At 40.5% G+C, this 15317-nt stretch overlaps 1 protein-coding gene across 1 annotated transcript in view; it reads left to right on the forward strand.

The window, feature by feature from the left end:
- LOC128442454 (CUB and sushi domain-containing protein 1) overlaps positions 1-15317 on the forward strand; it is a 289198-nt gene that overhangs the window by 154340 nt on the left and 119541 nt on the right. Inside the window, exons 12-18 of the mRNA XM_053424918.1 lie at positions 2983-3165; positions 3321-3506; positions 8490-8630; positions 11976-12097; positions 12184-12256; positions 13923-14061; positions 14995-15182. Of these exons, the coding sequence (XP_053280893.1) occupies positions 2983-3165; positions 3321-3506; positions 8490-8630; positions 11976-12097; positions 12184-12256; positions 13923-14061; positions 14995-15182 (1032 nt within the window). The remainder of the gene's footprint in view (positions 1-2982; positions 3166-3320; positions 3507-8489; positions 8631-11975; positions 12098-12183; positions 12257-13922; positions 14062-14994; positions 15183-15317) is intronic.

A 15317-nucleotide genomic window follows, 5' to 3' on the forward strand; every position in this document is an offset into this window, starting at 1 on the left:
CTGTTGTCAAAAAAATAAATTTCCATTCGTTGAACACTAGGAGACGGAGTCCACGTATGAAATGCAATATCCGACATTATACAAAACTGTGAGGAAGTTAGGCATCGTTACTCCTCAAGAGTGCATACATTTATGTCAAACTGAAGCACAGAGACATTTAATCTCTTGTTTTGTTGGGCTCATTATGAACTGAAATGGTTCTGATCTTGATCTAAGGGCTAAATTTGTTTTTTTCCCTACTTAACATTTATCCTAACATTAAAACATGTCTTTCTCCTCTTTACACCTTGGCCTGCCTCAGTTATCTGGTATTATACATGTCAAGGCGATGACAGCAACGGCAAAGTAAATCTAAGGAAGAAACAAGCAAACAAACAATCCATAATGACCTCTGGATGATCTTGTAGTTTGCTGTTCCCCAGGGTAACAAACACACCGCCTGTGGTGTGTTTTGTGTGTGCGTCAGTGCATGTTTAAATGTGATGCTGTCACATTGTATAATATCACCACATCACATACTTTGATCAGTGTTACCACTGATAGCTGTTAGCTGTTCTGCCCTGCAGGAAAACCCCACACTTGCGTTTGTGTGTAAATGCATAGCCGTCTTGTTTTTGAATGCAATCATTTTACGCTTGATCACTGCGCACATGAGAGACCGAAAGAGAGAGAAAAAGAAAGAAAGAGAGTTATTATATACACACACAGCTTATTATGATAATTGAAGCTTTCAGGGAAAAGCTGCTGCCAGGTTTTCAGGCTGATTGCAACTGGCTGTGAAAAGTATGATGATGTAAATTATGCATTTATTTTATAACTCATCAAAGGAGAGAAAATCAGCATCGAATGACTTAAGATACTTTTCCTGTGGTTTGCAGTTTCAACGTGATGGTGTTGCTGTGTAAAATATGCGCATCTGTACACCATCCTTGCGTTGCTACAGTTTTAAGTCATTTATGTTCACTTCACTTTGTAGTAGCAGAAGTTGACCTCGATATGAATACAATAAGAATACGTCAATGTTATGAAAGAGTAGTCTGACCTCTGATTGTTAACTTTTAGAAAAGTTTCCCTACGTTCTTCAATTTGCAGCTTTTTACCATGTGATGATATCATCTATATCAGAGAAGTATAATGACTGTAAAATACTCCTTGTGATTGATGGTTGGCAGTGAAACAAAGTTTATAGACTTTTTGGTTAATGGGCTGAAACACACTACCAATGTCCCGAAAGTATCCGTCACTGTATTCCTTCTGTCTTTTACTTTTGAATACATTAATTCTCCATATTTTTTTCAAATACAGAAAATATTTTGTCATGTAGATTTCTTTATGCATTATGTAACTTTTGAGAAGGAAACAAAACAGAATCATAAAATGTTGAACAATAAATCTTAAGTTAAACCCTTTAAACTTAGAAAGAAGGACAGAAATTAACGATAGAAAAGAAGATAGAGACACAACAAACAAACAAAAAAGACAAAAGAATGGGTGAGAGAGGCAGTTACCATAATGTCAGACTTACCAGGGGCTCAAGATATCTGATATCCATCCTGACACTCGTCAGCTTTGTGACAGCTCGCTGTGGGCCACAAACACACACACACACACACACACACACACACACACACACACACACACACACCCACACACAGCTGCCAACTCATTGAGTATTATGTTCTTGTGGGTGTACTTACGTCCCAACAGATAGTAAAAGTGTAGAGCACATGCACACACACGCACACACACTGCACAGCTCACCTTGAGATGTATTTGCCCACAGCGAATCCAGGAGCATGGTGGAGCATGTGTTACAAGATGACAGACGTCTGGTAGAATGTCAAATTTTAGGAGGGGAGCGAGGGAAGAGTGGTGTGTAAAAGCATACTCCCATTAAAGATGGAGGAGGATCAGGAAACGTGACAAAATGAGTGATTGCAGGCCAGTTTGGCAGAACTGCTCATGTGACCCTCATACTGATGAGGCATGGCATATTGATATTATATACAACGTCCAGTATTGATCAGATTGAGAGTTGAGTGAGGCACAGGGACAATTTGACAGGAAGACTAATAAAGAGACAAAAAGATAAAGTGCAGCCTCAACATATGTCAACATAGAACACAGTATAGCATCACAACCATAAGAGTTGTTGTCCTTGATTTTTTACACCTGCTGGTTCAACTAATTTACATGGATCATTGGGTGCGTGTTTGCATCTACCTGTGCGCCTCCACTCGTTGTTTTGCCTTTCACAATTAAAGCTGAATTGCACAACAATTACCTTGATGACAATTAGCTGCGAGAGGAAACACTGAAATTAATTTCTCAACGGCTTTTCACCCCTTAACCCTGCAGCTTGAAATAACAGACAGTCTCCACGTTCACGTTTCCGCTGCTGCCGACAGCCACATTACAGTTTGCTGCGAGTCTTCCTTTTAAGACCTGACAGTTCTCGCCATTTGTCAAGCGGCTGACAGCGTAATGAGAACTGCTGCCAGCTCTCCATCAAAGGAAGTAGCTATTACATAAATTTTAACTACGGCCCCTCTCTTCTCCCATTGGGTCATTCCGAGCCCCAGTGGACCGAGCAGTCCACTGAGACCTGAGCCTTATTTGTGTTCTGACAGAGGTGTCTGTTTGCAGGTGGTGGACGTATTTAAAAAACGCACTAAATGAAACAGACCCATATTAATCTCAATAACCATAATTGTCTCTACATGGGGTGTGTTTTCAAGTGGGCGCTTTTTATAGATTAGTGTCGTGACTAATATGCAAAACTGCCGACATGAGATTCTGCGCATTACTTTAAACACCACATTGTTTAGATGCAGGGATTATCTAAAGATGATTGCATGCAGGTTATTGCCTTTTAACCCACCTCAAGAGCAAAAGCAGACAACCTCCTATCTGAGTGTCACCAGGTCACATGTCGATATCGATTATCTGCATCAAAACATGGCTCCCTGTGTTGTGTTACAGAGATAGAACGGGGAGGCTGCGGTGATCCCGGGGTGCCGGGATTCGGTCGGCGCAGCGGTGATCGCTTTCAACACGGCGACGTTTTGACCTTCTTCTGCCAGTCAGCCTTCGAACTTGTGGGAGAAAGGACCATCACATGTCAGCACAATAACCAGTGGTCTGGGAACAAGCCCAGCTGTGTCTGTAAGTGGACTATGTGTTCCTGCAGTTTTTTATTTTATTTTTTAACAGCGCCGCATCTATCAATTTTGCTTTTCTGCTTGGACTCTTTCCCAATTGCCTATAAACTGAAGCGTTTTCCTTCCTGCCTTTCTTCCTGTGCTCCTTTCTCCCTGCAGTCTCATGTTTCTTCAACTTCACGGCTCCATCAGGGACCATATTGTCCCCAAACTACCCAGAGGAGTATGGGAACAACCTCAACTGTGTGTGGTTAATTATCTCCGAACCGGGAAGCCGCATTCATCTCCTCTTCTCTGACTTTGACCTGGAGCCACAGTTCGACTGGTTGGTGGTCAAAGATGAAGGTAATAAAATCTTTAAAAGTTTTTTAAAGTAAATTCCTCCACTTTAGTGTAAACCCGTTTGAAGAAGTCAGAAGTTTAGACCTCAGGGTGTGGAGAATCACATTGTTTGTAGCTGAACTATTGATGGTCCATTTATCTGTCCGAACCCGTACAAGCCAAACTGAACTCGATCCGAACCCGACAGCCATTCGGATCTGATGTTTTCTGTGATCACAGGCAAGTGCAAGGGTAAAAACATTTAGTAAATAGCACAAACCAAAAAAGCATTGCAATGGATGGATGGATGATTGTGATGTTTTTTTGTACTGTTACAGCTTTTGAATGATTTGTCACATCACAAAGTGCACAGGGGCGTCTGATCACTGCACTTATTGATTGGCCCTGTGTTTAATTGACTGGCTGTAAACCCGTCATTCCGCAGGAGCGTGCTTTGTGTGTGTGTTAAGTAGTGTTTTGAAAATTGCAGGGCAATCAGCGCTGTGGCTGTGAGTAAACTAAAATTACAGTTATTTGAAAGTCTTGGCGATAAATCACAGCTGTCACAGGAAGTAAGAGCAAAAACATTTTCTGTAACACACATGTTATTTTGTAAAGGTACATGGGTGTGATACTGACCATGGTATTTACCTCTGTATGCAAATACTACATGTCAATAGTGAGAGCCACAAGTGGGTTCAGTTACTGCATGCTTGACAGTCTCTATGACTAAGGTGATTTTATTGGTCAGGTGGCCGGTCCACCATGGTTTGTAAATAAATAGGTTGTCAAGGATCAGTGCTCACTAATGTGGCAGCCATTACATGGTTACTCATCAGTGTTTTGAACTTTAAGAATGCACCTCATTTAAAACTGTGCTTCTCATAATCACACGGAATATATGTATGAATTAATTTGAACTTGAAGTCACTGAAATTCCCAACAGGCTGATGAATGAGAAAATCTGTCCAAAACAAACACAACACTTCATTGCAATAGTACATTGACTATTGAGGGACTTCTTCTGAGCTGCCTGTTCATCATTAATAGTATATATTTATAGTTGATAATTTATTTCTCTCATGACGCCAATGCGATGACCCAGTCTCTGCTATTAACCCTAGGAACATGAATGAATAAAAGATAGATGCTTCATTCCAATAGGAGATGAAATCCGCAAGAGGAACATTTATCCTGGCTTTCATGTGACCTTGATACTCATGACTTATCTTTCTTTTTTTTATTTCTGGATAATAGCACAACGATATACAAATAAATGAAAAGGAAAAGTAAACCGAGCATACGCATCCATAACCCATGATTCATCCTTAGCTGGGAAGAACCAAAATCAAGTCTAGTCTAAAATAAAATCTATTAAAGCGTCAACACATGCTTTTGAATGGTCAACATTCACAATGGTTCACATAATCAGAAAGCCATTGTTGTCATCTAATATAAGAGGACATAGTGATAGTCTGTTGCAAAAGGCTTTTCTCTGAACCTCTTCTCTGAGATAAGACAACATTGGATCCTGTCGCTCCTTCAGCTATTGTTGCATTGATTCTCTTTCAACTTCCATTTTCCTTTGTCAATGCAGTAATGAATACATGAAAGATGTGTTAGGATGGTGAGGAACAGAGTCTGGCACTTTGCAACTGAGTCGCTCTGTAACTTCATTGAGTCACTAAGTGAGTTGGATCCAAAACTCCAAGTCAAGGAGGAAATGAGAAGAAAACTTTCTGTGGGAGTGTTGGGGAAGAATTTCAGATACTGAGTTTTTACTCAGTTTATTACTCAAGCCGTTGGGTAGTTCCTTTTCCGACCCTCGCAGGGTTGATAGCTCTCACTGCTTTCATTGCATTGCATGGAGGATTTTGAGTATTACTTTCAATAGAGTGTCTGTACCTAACATGGAAATGAAAACGCACTGCAATGGATCACGCCGATCGCTCTCTGCTGTGTTTAAACCATCGGATGGATTTTTTTAAGCTCAGGACGGATGTGAAACTGTGACCAAAATCTCTACCCGTTAAAACCTGGACGTTTCTCAGGCCCCTGCTTGAAAATGACATGTCTAAAATGAAGGGAGTGTATCTCTGCAACTAGAGGCTCCATATGAAAACTCTTGGTATCTATATTAAAGTCAAACTTGTGGGGTGTATGCAGAGGTGTAAGCATGAAGATTTTACTTGGACAGAGTAAATGAAGATGAAACACAACGTATAGGAAAGATTTAAAATCCCCCAAAATATATATATTTTTTAGAGGGAATATCCCCCATGAAATAATGTAGTTGCAGCCCAAAATAAACTGTATGAATAATCAACACTGTAATTGTCATCTGATGTTATATTCTAAATGCCCGTTGTGTGCAATGTTTCCTCAAATGAATCTTAGTATCAGTTTGTCCAATTCAATTTCACATAATAAATGAACCAGCTCTTCATAAAACAGTCCGATCTCCCCCGTACAGAAGTCGAGAGTCTCGATCCATGTCTATTTTGACATGACATGAACAAATGTGCAAAGCACTATTTTCTCTGTGTGCGGATGAGTTACCAAGGGGCTGGCATTACAGATTGTTGACTGTCAGACTTTGACAAAGCCATGATTGTAGGTGCCAGAGGTGCGAGTGGGAACATCACTTAGAAGGAGTTGCTTGGATTTGTTTGTTACGTTGGAGATCAATGAACATGACAGAGCACAAGAGGGGCAGAAATAAACACATCAAACATTTACTGCGCCTGAGACGACCCTTAGCGCATAACCACGGGAAGTGCCAGGTGGTAAACAGGACATAATGAATAATCACAGTGTGCCTGCTTCACCTACCCGTGCAAAACTGCAGGCGCTTTCTGATGAATCACAGTTTTCCGCTGCAACATCAGTCTGGTGGACTCCTAGAGGGCAATCAACGGCAACAGGCTTTGTGTTGGTTCTGGCAGGGAACTGAAATGGTGCATGCCAATAGCCTATCAGCATCAGTTGACATTTATAATCACCAATCATACAGGAAACAAATTTCCAATCACATTCAATCGAGACAATAAAGTGATCTTAATAATCCCACCAGCGCTCACTCTTACTCTTGATCATTATGGCAATACTGCCACTGCGGGCTGTGGGCTGCTGCTGCAGGTTAATCTGTTTATTTCTACCTGCTACAAACTGGAGTTACTGGCGCTTGATTTCTCCAACATCGACCTCAGCCTCCTCCTGCTCTAGTGTCTTATTACTGTATGAGGGGATGGCATATCTTTCCTTCTGCATTATGTTTAATTCATATCTCGCTGATATGGGCCTGCTGGGTTCTGTTCTGTGTAGCCCTTCAGGGTTTTATTGTGCTCCCCACTGAATGCGTCACTGCCGACTGGATCACTGGGGAGCGCCCTCAAGAGCAACGTGTATTCTGCCAAACAAAAGTGTATAACCATTTGTCGCAGTAAATGGTCCTATGCTGTGACACAAATGTCTCAGGCAGAAATGAAGTGATGCATAGTTACAGCTCGGCAGGCCGATGGGGAAGGTCTAATGGTGTCTGCGCCATGCAATTGGTATACAACTCGCATAGAGCAAAGCTATAATGCAAGAACATACCTTTACATAGCAGCCAGGCTCAGCCATTCATTGTGATCATGTTCCCGGCGAGGAGACGATGGGTGCTTAAAGGAAGTTGATGCTCCCAGCAATGATGACAGGATTGTCAGGGAATGCTGGGTTGAAATCACAATCAGCAACAATAGCGTTAATAACGTGGACACCATGATCCCCTTATTTCAGTCTCTTTGGGAATCACCTAAGTGCAGCATCTGTAGAAAGGAGCATGCACTTTTGTTTTGTTGTGTGAGTCACTGATGTCTGTCTGGTTCGCTTTAACACCAGACTCTGGCAGGTCGGTCGCTGAATCACCGCCAAGACTTGTGGAGGCTGTTATTGGGGCTAAAGGTGGTCCAGTGCTTTACTGAACAAGAGCCTGTATGTTCAGGTCACTGGTTGTGTATTCTGTCTGCTCAGGCAGAAATAATATCGGAGCCAAGTATCAGCAGGATGATCAAATGTGAATTTAAGAGCCATCACTGAGTAGTTTAATCTGACATGAACAAGTTGCTTTGTGAATCAGTCCTGTATCAATGTGCAGCCTGATTTATACACAGATTTGTTCACTTCTTAGTGTAATAGGAATAGTGTTGATAAAACAGAGTGTGTAACTATAATACAGAGGTACAAGCAAAGTATATGCAAAGTACATTTATCAGTGACTATGCAGATTGTGATTATACAGTCACCATGAGATGAGTAAGAAAAATAGCATTTTCAAGATGTAGTCTTGCCAAGAACTATGAAAGCACATTACCATTGCATTTAAAATGATCTCACTAGTTCTGGAAAATGTGTACACCCTCAAGAGAAGCAGTTTAACCTTCACTGGCCTAAAAAAAAACATGTGACCTAAATTGGAGACAAAGTTTTCAACAAAATGGAAAATTGTTGTCATTTAAACTTTCAAGGTGTAATGAAGTCTTCAAACTGGGCTCCACAAAGACATATAGCTAATCATATTAATAAAGCATACTGTGTTTTATATGAAGGCACGTTTTAATTTCACCTGTTAGCTTTTCCTAAATTAAATGGATTATCTTTCCATATTGTTACTGACACGATGAGAATGTTGAATAAAGTGAATTATATCGTTTTCTTTTCTTAAATCCCAAATGACTGACAGACAGGCAGGTAATGCACAAATGGGGCAGCGCTACTGACATTTTTCTGTGAAGCAGAAGAACTATTGAATAATCTCAAAGTAAATTCTAAGAATCTGTTCTGGCCTTAATAACATTTAATTCATCTCCTGGGGTCCCTTAGGGTTTTTTTTTTTTTTTTTCTTCTTCTTTACAGGAGTCCTTCACTTTCCAAGCCTGTCCTTGCCTTAATGTTATGCAGATGAAATTAGATAAGCACCATTAAAAAGTGTCTCTAAGAGATTGTCTAAACTCTGTTCTATTTCAGGTCTGTCTGAGCCAACAACATTTGGAACGTTCTCAGGGAAAGATGTTCCATCGCAAATCGCCTCCAACGGACACATTATGAGACTGGAATTTCAGTCTGATCACTCTAATACGGGAAAAGGCTTCAATATCAGCTACACCAGTAAGTGCTTGCCTATCTCCCTCTGTGTGTGTGTGTGTGTATATCCATGTATGTATGTCTCTTTATGTGTCTGTCATTAGATTTCCTGACATGTTAACCCAGAATATGACCGATGCCACTGATTATGTCAAAGGTTATGTTTGTAAAATATTTATTCTCACTTATAGTGCATGAGAGAGTGATTCATTGTTTTACACATTTTTCGAACTACAATCAGTGCATTACACATATCTCATTGTAATAAATCTGTAATGTCATCTCAGCGTGAACTGAACAAGCATTCAAGCCTCCCTCATGGAACCCATCACGCCACTACTTTTGCAGTGTTAACCTTTTTCCTGATTCTGCCAGAACCGGACTAGTAATATAAATACAATATAAATGTTATTTTTATAATCATTTTACCAAGTGCTTGTTATTACTGGGGAAAGTCAGGGCTATATGTGTAAAAACACCAATTTGACAACATATGCTCTGTAAATACACAACCAAATACCCATGTTCAGAAATGACTAACAACACACCAAACACAGGGACAGACTGCAAGTTTCACAGATGACAGTGTTTCCAGGGGACATTTATAAAATATTTCATGCTTTTTCATTTGTTTAAAAAAAAATAAAGATGAATAATACTTTAGGTACTTGAAAAACCACAAAGCATTGACAGTTTATGTTTCCTAGCCAGGTTGGTTGGTGACTTTCCTTTAATCCTGCTGTTATCCAGTCAAACATCAGCATTTTGTCACAGTTGAGATAGTCCCAGAGCGGCTACCATGGAGGTTTGATGGAGGAAAATTATTCAGCAATCTAAAAATGACAGCAGTAAACATGACAGGCAGATTTTTGAGCATCACTCTTCAGAGAGGGCCTCTTGTAAGACACAGCGGTCTGAAGCAGCGTGTGATCACACAAAGATAAAGCTGAAAAGTCAGTGTGTTTTTGTCACTTGTCCAATTGAACAGCAGAACACAGAATGTCTTGGAGGAGGTTTTCTTCACCAGGAAGCACTTCCTGTGTTATTACCACTGTAATAACCTGTTGCTTCGAGCTGAGGATTACATGCCTGGTGGAAAAACCCAGCATGTAATCGAATGTGAATACGTCTATTCATCATACGTTATTGAAAACTATGTTTATACTTCGATGACTGATAGAGCAAACTGCTGACATATCTGCCCTGAGGTCTTATTCATGCTTTACCTGCAGCAGTTAAGCCTGTCCCATTGTCAGCTTTGAAACCCGACTGCTGCAGCCAGTGTATTTATCTCCTCTAAGCTGAACTAGTTCTGCATGACTGCCTCTGATTAATTCTCTTTGATTTCCATACGGTTTTGCACCATTTCACACGATACCTTCCAAAGTGACCTTGTCTCCGACTCGTCTTTGAGAGGCGAAATTTGACAAATGAAAATGCTCAATGTTTTCGTGCCACCTCAGCTGCACAGATTATTTAATAAAAAAACAACTCCTATCTCTGATCCCAACATACATTTTAAACCTAATCCTAACACAAATGAATGTGACATTTTGTTTTACTCAAACATATTTCTAAAGGTAATGTGCAAAAACAGAGATTTAATATTTATAGATACTCACCCGTTTCCTGGAAATATTACGCAGTGTTTTTTTTACTGTCAACACACATTACACAAAAAACACAACGTACTGTTGATTCTTAAAGAAAGATAAATGTTTTACTGCATTAATATTGTTCTTGATGTCTGATCGCATAACTACTTCACTGGGATTTAAGAAAGATCAGGCATCGTGGTGCTGTTTCAGTCATTTAGTCTATTAACATTTTAATGCATATATGAATATCAATGGGTGTTGCCGTGGGTATATCAGTATCTGTTTAGATGAATAATATCAGAAACTCAAATATGAACTTTGACACACCTGACAGTAATACATGCTATTAATTTATGACTTTTAAACTCGAGGTAAATCCATCCTTCGGGGTGGACAGGTTTATTATCGGTAGTTATACTTTCATTATTAATGGTATACGGTTATATCCAGTGAACAGTACTGTCAGGACTCCAAACAGGAAACGGCCATATCACATCTGTTAGGTCTAAATGATTTGCAGAAACGGATGCTTCCTTTCCCTTTCACACCATCAGGAAATTTGACCAGTACAGTTATTATTCTGCTCCAGCACTTCATGCATCCTGATGGATTGAGATGCTGCTGCAGTAGCCTCAGTGCAGCCGCAGCACATTGCATGGCTGACCTGCTCAAAGCATAAAGCCATTGGTGCAAATTTTGACTAAAACCCTTTTTACCCAATGTGGCTGCCAGTCAAAAACCTGCACTTTGACATAAAATGATCCATCTATTGCTGTTGAAGTTAGAGGCTCTCTTTTTACCTCTCCTCCCTGTTCAACTGTTCCCTTCTTCTTTCCCTTTTCTCCAATCCATCATGCTGATTTCTGTCTCTCACTCAGTTCTGTTATTTCCCTTTTTGATTCACACACAACCTTGTCCTGCACTTTTCCTCCTCGGAGACCCTCACACCACACACTCAAGTATTTTAAGACCTATGTCTTTGTCCCCTTGACTCTTGCCTCTTGTTTCCACACATAATTTGAATATTTTGTGCTTTGTCACTTTGTGTGTTTTCTCATATATATGGATATATCTTTTATTCCTCCTAGTTTTTTCACCACTTCTTATTATATCAGGGTTTTTGAATGTGTTCAAGGTGATTTCCAATGAATGCCTTTGGCTCTTTTATTCAGTATGTGCCACACGTGTATTTAAGAACATGCTCATGTGCGCAAATGTATTTCAATCCATCAGCCCAGTAATACATGTGTGTATTCATATGTTTATGTGTCTGCCTCACTCTCATTTGCTCTCTCTATCCTCTCTTTCCCTTCCTGTTCTCATTTCCTCTCCATCAGTAGCTAATCAACCTAAGACATGTCCAATCACTGGGTTTGAGCCCCGGTTGGTATCAGGTTAATCTCTGGAATGGGGATGATATAAGCTAAACATGACAGGGTGGAATCCACATGAAGATAATTCCATTCCCACATTTCCAAATCAGTGGATATGTCACATTCCCTGACAGTGAAACAGCAATGGGTTTTCTTTGTCTTTTCTCTTCTCGTGCAGAACCACCTCTCAGGGAATAAACACTCACATGTCTTTTGAAAAGCTCTAATAACATCCAGAATATAAATATATATATATATATGGTAAACTGTAGGTATAACACATCATTTTGTCTGTGCTCATTCACTTGAGCACCAATTAGCCTTTGTTTCTTATTTTATTTGATTCCAGGTCATCTGGCTTTCATTTTCACTTTTCTCTCATTGTTCTCCCTCTGTAGCATTTGGGCAGAACGAATGTCACGACCCAGGCGTTCCTGTCAATGGTCAGAGGTATGGCGACCAATTCCAGCTCGGCAGCTCTGTGGCGTTTCGCTGTGATCAGGGATTCATTAGGACGCAGGTAATAATCAGATCCAAGTGTGAAGAAGCATGCACTGTAATATATGTGACTAATCTTTGCGTGTTATATTATTATCATTTTCCCAGGGATCAGATCAGGTCACCTGCATCATCCAGGAAGGAAATGTCATTTGGTCTGCGGCTGTACCTCGCTGTGAAGGTGAATATGAGCAGACGCACACACACACACACACACACACACACACACACACACACACACACACACACACACACACACACACTCACACAGTTACATGACTTCAGTGGACATTACATTGACTGACTTCCTAGAGACTTACTCCAACTTTAAACATAGTTTCTACTTGTCTAACCCAAACCTTAACCTAAACCTTTTTGTCCCCATAAGGAGGACAAGTCCCAAAGATGTGACTGTGTAAACAGATTTAGGTCCCCGCAACGTGACTCATACCTGGACAACACACACACAGAGAATAACGGTTTAATCTTTTCATGAGCAATGGGGAATCATTCAAAATGTTTCACTTTCCAGACTGTAAGGTGACAAACATTCAAGCGTCTGGCTCTTGCCGTGCAGCTTTAGTGCGCTTACGCACCTTAGAAATCGTATAAATTTCCTCTTGTAATTGCTTTAGCCTCCAGCCTCCCGACACTCATTCAGGATATTTGCATGCATCTTTCTCTCCCAACAATAATCTTAAATGAGACTAGCACAGGTTCTGCCGAAACTCGTTCAGTGAGACACATTCATTATGCGGAGAGATGTATCCATGGTGTGCAGATAAGCTGCGTAATAATGAAAGGACAGTGAGTGGGCCATTATTGCAACACTTCTTGAATGGGAACCACTGGCCTGTGAGTGTGGTTTTTTTGTTTGTCCTACATCTTGATTATATTGTCTAAATTACATTATCAAATGTTGCCTGTTAACAAATGGGATGGAGACGATCAAACTAAATAGAGTTGTCACATTATTAAATACGGAGAATATGAGCAAACATTATCCATCCGAGTGGACAGCGGAGGATGAGGATGTTTTATGTCCAGGATGACTTCAGCACAGTGCTTCAGTTTGCGTGAAGAGGTTTCTTTCTTACTCAAAGTTTGCAGTTTAGAGCGCAATCAAAAGGGCGAAGGTATCAGCTACTTGAGAGCAGAAGAAGTGGGAAGAGTGCGGAGCATAAGCCACTGCAAATTATATATTGTAGACATCCAGGATATTGATCATGAACTCATGGCCTCATGAACAAAGTTTTTGAAGGCTGTTGCTCTGCATGTTAACTTCATGACTCATCAGTAGACAGAAAACCGCAAACAGTGAACACCAAAGCTGAATAGAGTTATTCAGACGACAGATAGTTCTAGCATTTTAATGACCTTGATTGAGATTTAAAAGCTCTAAATGTTTCTCTAAATCAGTGTCAAGATGTGCCAGCGTCTGCCGCCCTCTGTGATTCGGGGGAAATGAGGAGCCGCTGTTTTGGCATCATTATAAATATACTTGATTTCCTGTATAAATGATCACGCTTTAATTATTTTTCACCTTTTTCTAACGAGACCAGCGTAAAACTGTTTACTGTTGCACCAGGCTGGCACATTTTGGGAAGGTAAATGTTTATGCACGAAAATGTGCGTGAAAACCCCGAAAGGATAAGACAGCTAAAATAAATTGAGCAGATGATGAATCTGTTAGCTCAATGAAATATGAGCGTCATGTTCGTACCATAACACAGTTACAAGAAAAAATGATTAATTTCTTTCTCTCTCATGGTGTGTGCGTGTTTGTGTGTGTGTGTGTGCGTGTGTGTTTACGTGTGTGCGTGTGTGTGCGTGTGTGCGCCCTGTAGCTCCATGTGGAGGCCATCTTACAGCACCTACTGGTGTTCTGCTCTCTCCTGGTTGGCCTTCCTTTTATAAAGACTCTCTAAATTGCCAGTGGGTGATTGAAGCACAAACAGACCACGCTGTGAAGATCAACTTTGAAAGGTAAGTAACTTGGTTATGTAAATATGGAGAGATATTTTGTCTGGTTTCTTAAAGTTTTTCTCACGGTAATCATCCAGAGTTGATGATAAAGTCATGGAGTCAGTTTATCTCCCACTTCTAAGTCAGATAGTGCATCATTTAGTTTGTCTTTCACAAGCATTATGAATTAGTTACGGTTTTAAATGCCGTTGGTGAGTTTCTGCCCCGGTAAATGATTCATGTTTTGTTTTTCTTTGCATATTTGTCCTGCAAATAAGCCAAGAGCAGACACAGAGTGGCCTGACTTTGCTTTAGATAAAATCTGTCTTCTCTGTTTGTAGATTCAGAGTTCATTTCACAGTCACGTGTGAAATTGGCTGCTTAATTGTCCAGTTAGCTATTCATATATCATTGAGATAAAATGCTTGTCCATTGTGTGTGAGTGTGTTGGAACGATATAAATCTGCCACTATCTGATGTTCTTGATGGAGATATTGATAAACAGGCCTCCAGGAACCAACTCCGATGCCACAACTGCACACAATGTCACAGTCAGTCTCCGAGACAGAGCACAGCCACTGAAGAGAAAAGTGAGACAGGGGGAAAACAAGTCAGTCGTTGAGCTAATTAGTTACACAAGATGGTTATGCATTGTTTTTTTTTGCCAAGTGTATTCCTAGAAAGGTCACCAGTCTGTTCCTGTTCCCGCAATGAATTACTTAACAAAATTAAAACTGCTGCATTTTTGTTTTCATATCATTTGCTGCTGACTATAAAAAGAAATGTTTGCTGTTGTTTCATTAGTCTGCACCCTGAATATGTATGCCAGTCATATGAATGTAATCCTTTTGTATATCTGTTTATTGTGCATGTTTGTGTGTGTGTGTGTGTTTGTTTTTTGTGTGTGTGTGTGTGTGTGTTTGTGTGTGTGTTTGTGTGTGTGTGTGTGTCTAGATTTCAGACTGAGGTCAACTATGATACACTGGAGATCAGGGATGGCCCCTCTGCCTCCTCCCAACTGATTGGTGAATACCACGGCACCCAGGCACCTCATTTCCTGATATCCACGTCCAACTTCCTGTTCTTGTTGTTCACCACGGACAACAGCCGTTCCGCAGCGGGCTTCAGCATCAGATATGAAAGTAAGGCTGATTGACTGGATGATAGAAATGTTTAGTAGACGCACGCACTCCGTATCTCTTGCAGACGCTCAGAAGCACGAGTGTTTCTTTCAGTGTCTCAGCTCGGTATAATTACACACAGACACACACCTCTTT

The sequence above is a fragment of the Pleuronectes platessa genome, chromosome 1 (assembly GCF_947347685.1).
Source record: "Pleuronectes platessa chromosome 1, fPlePla1.1, whole genome shotgun sequence".
Lineage (NCBI taxonomy): Eukaryota > Metazoa > Chordata > Actinopteri > Pleuronectiformes > Pleuronectidae > Pleuronectes > Pleuronectes platessa.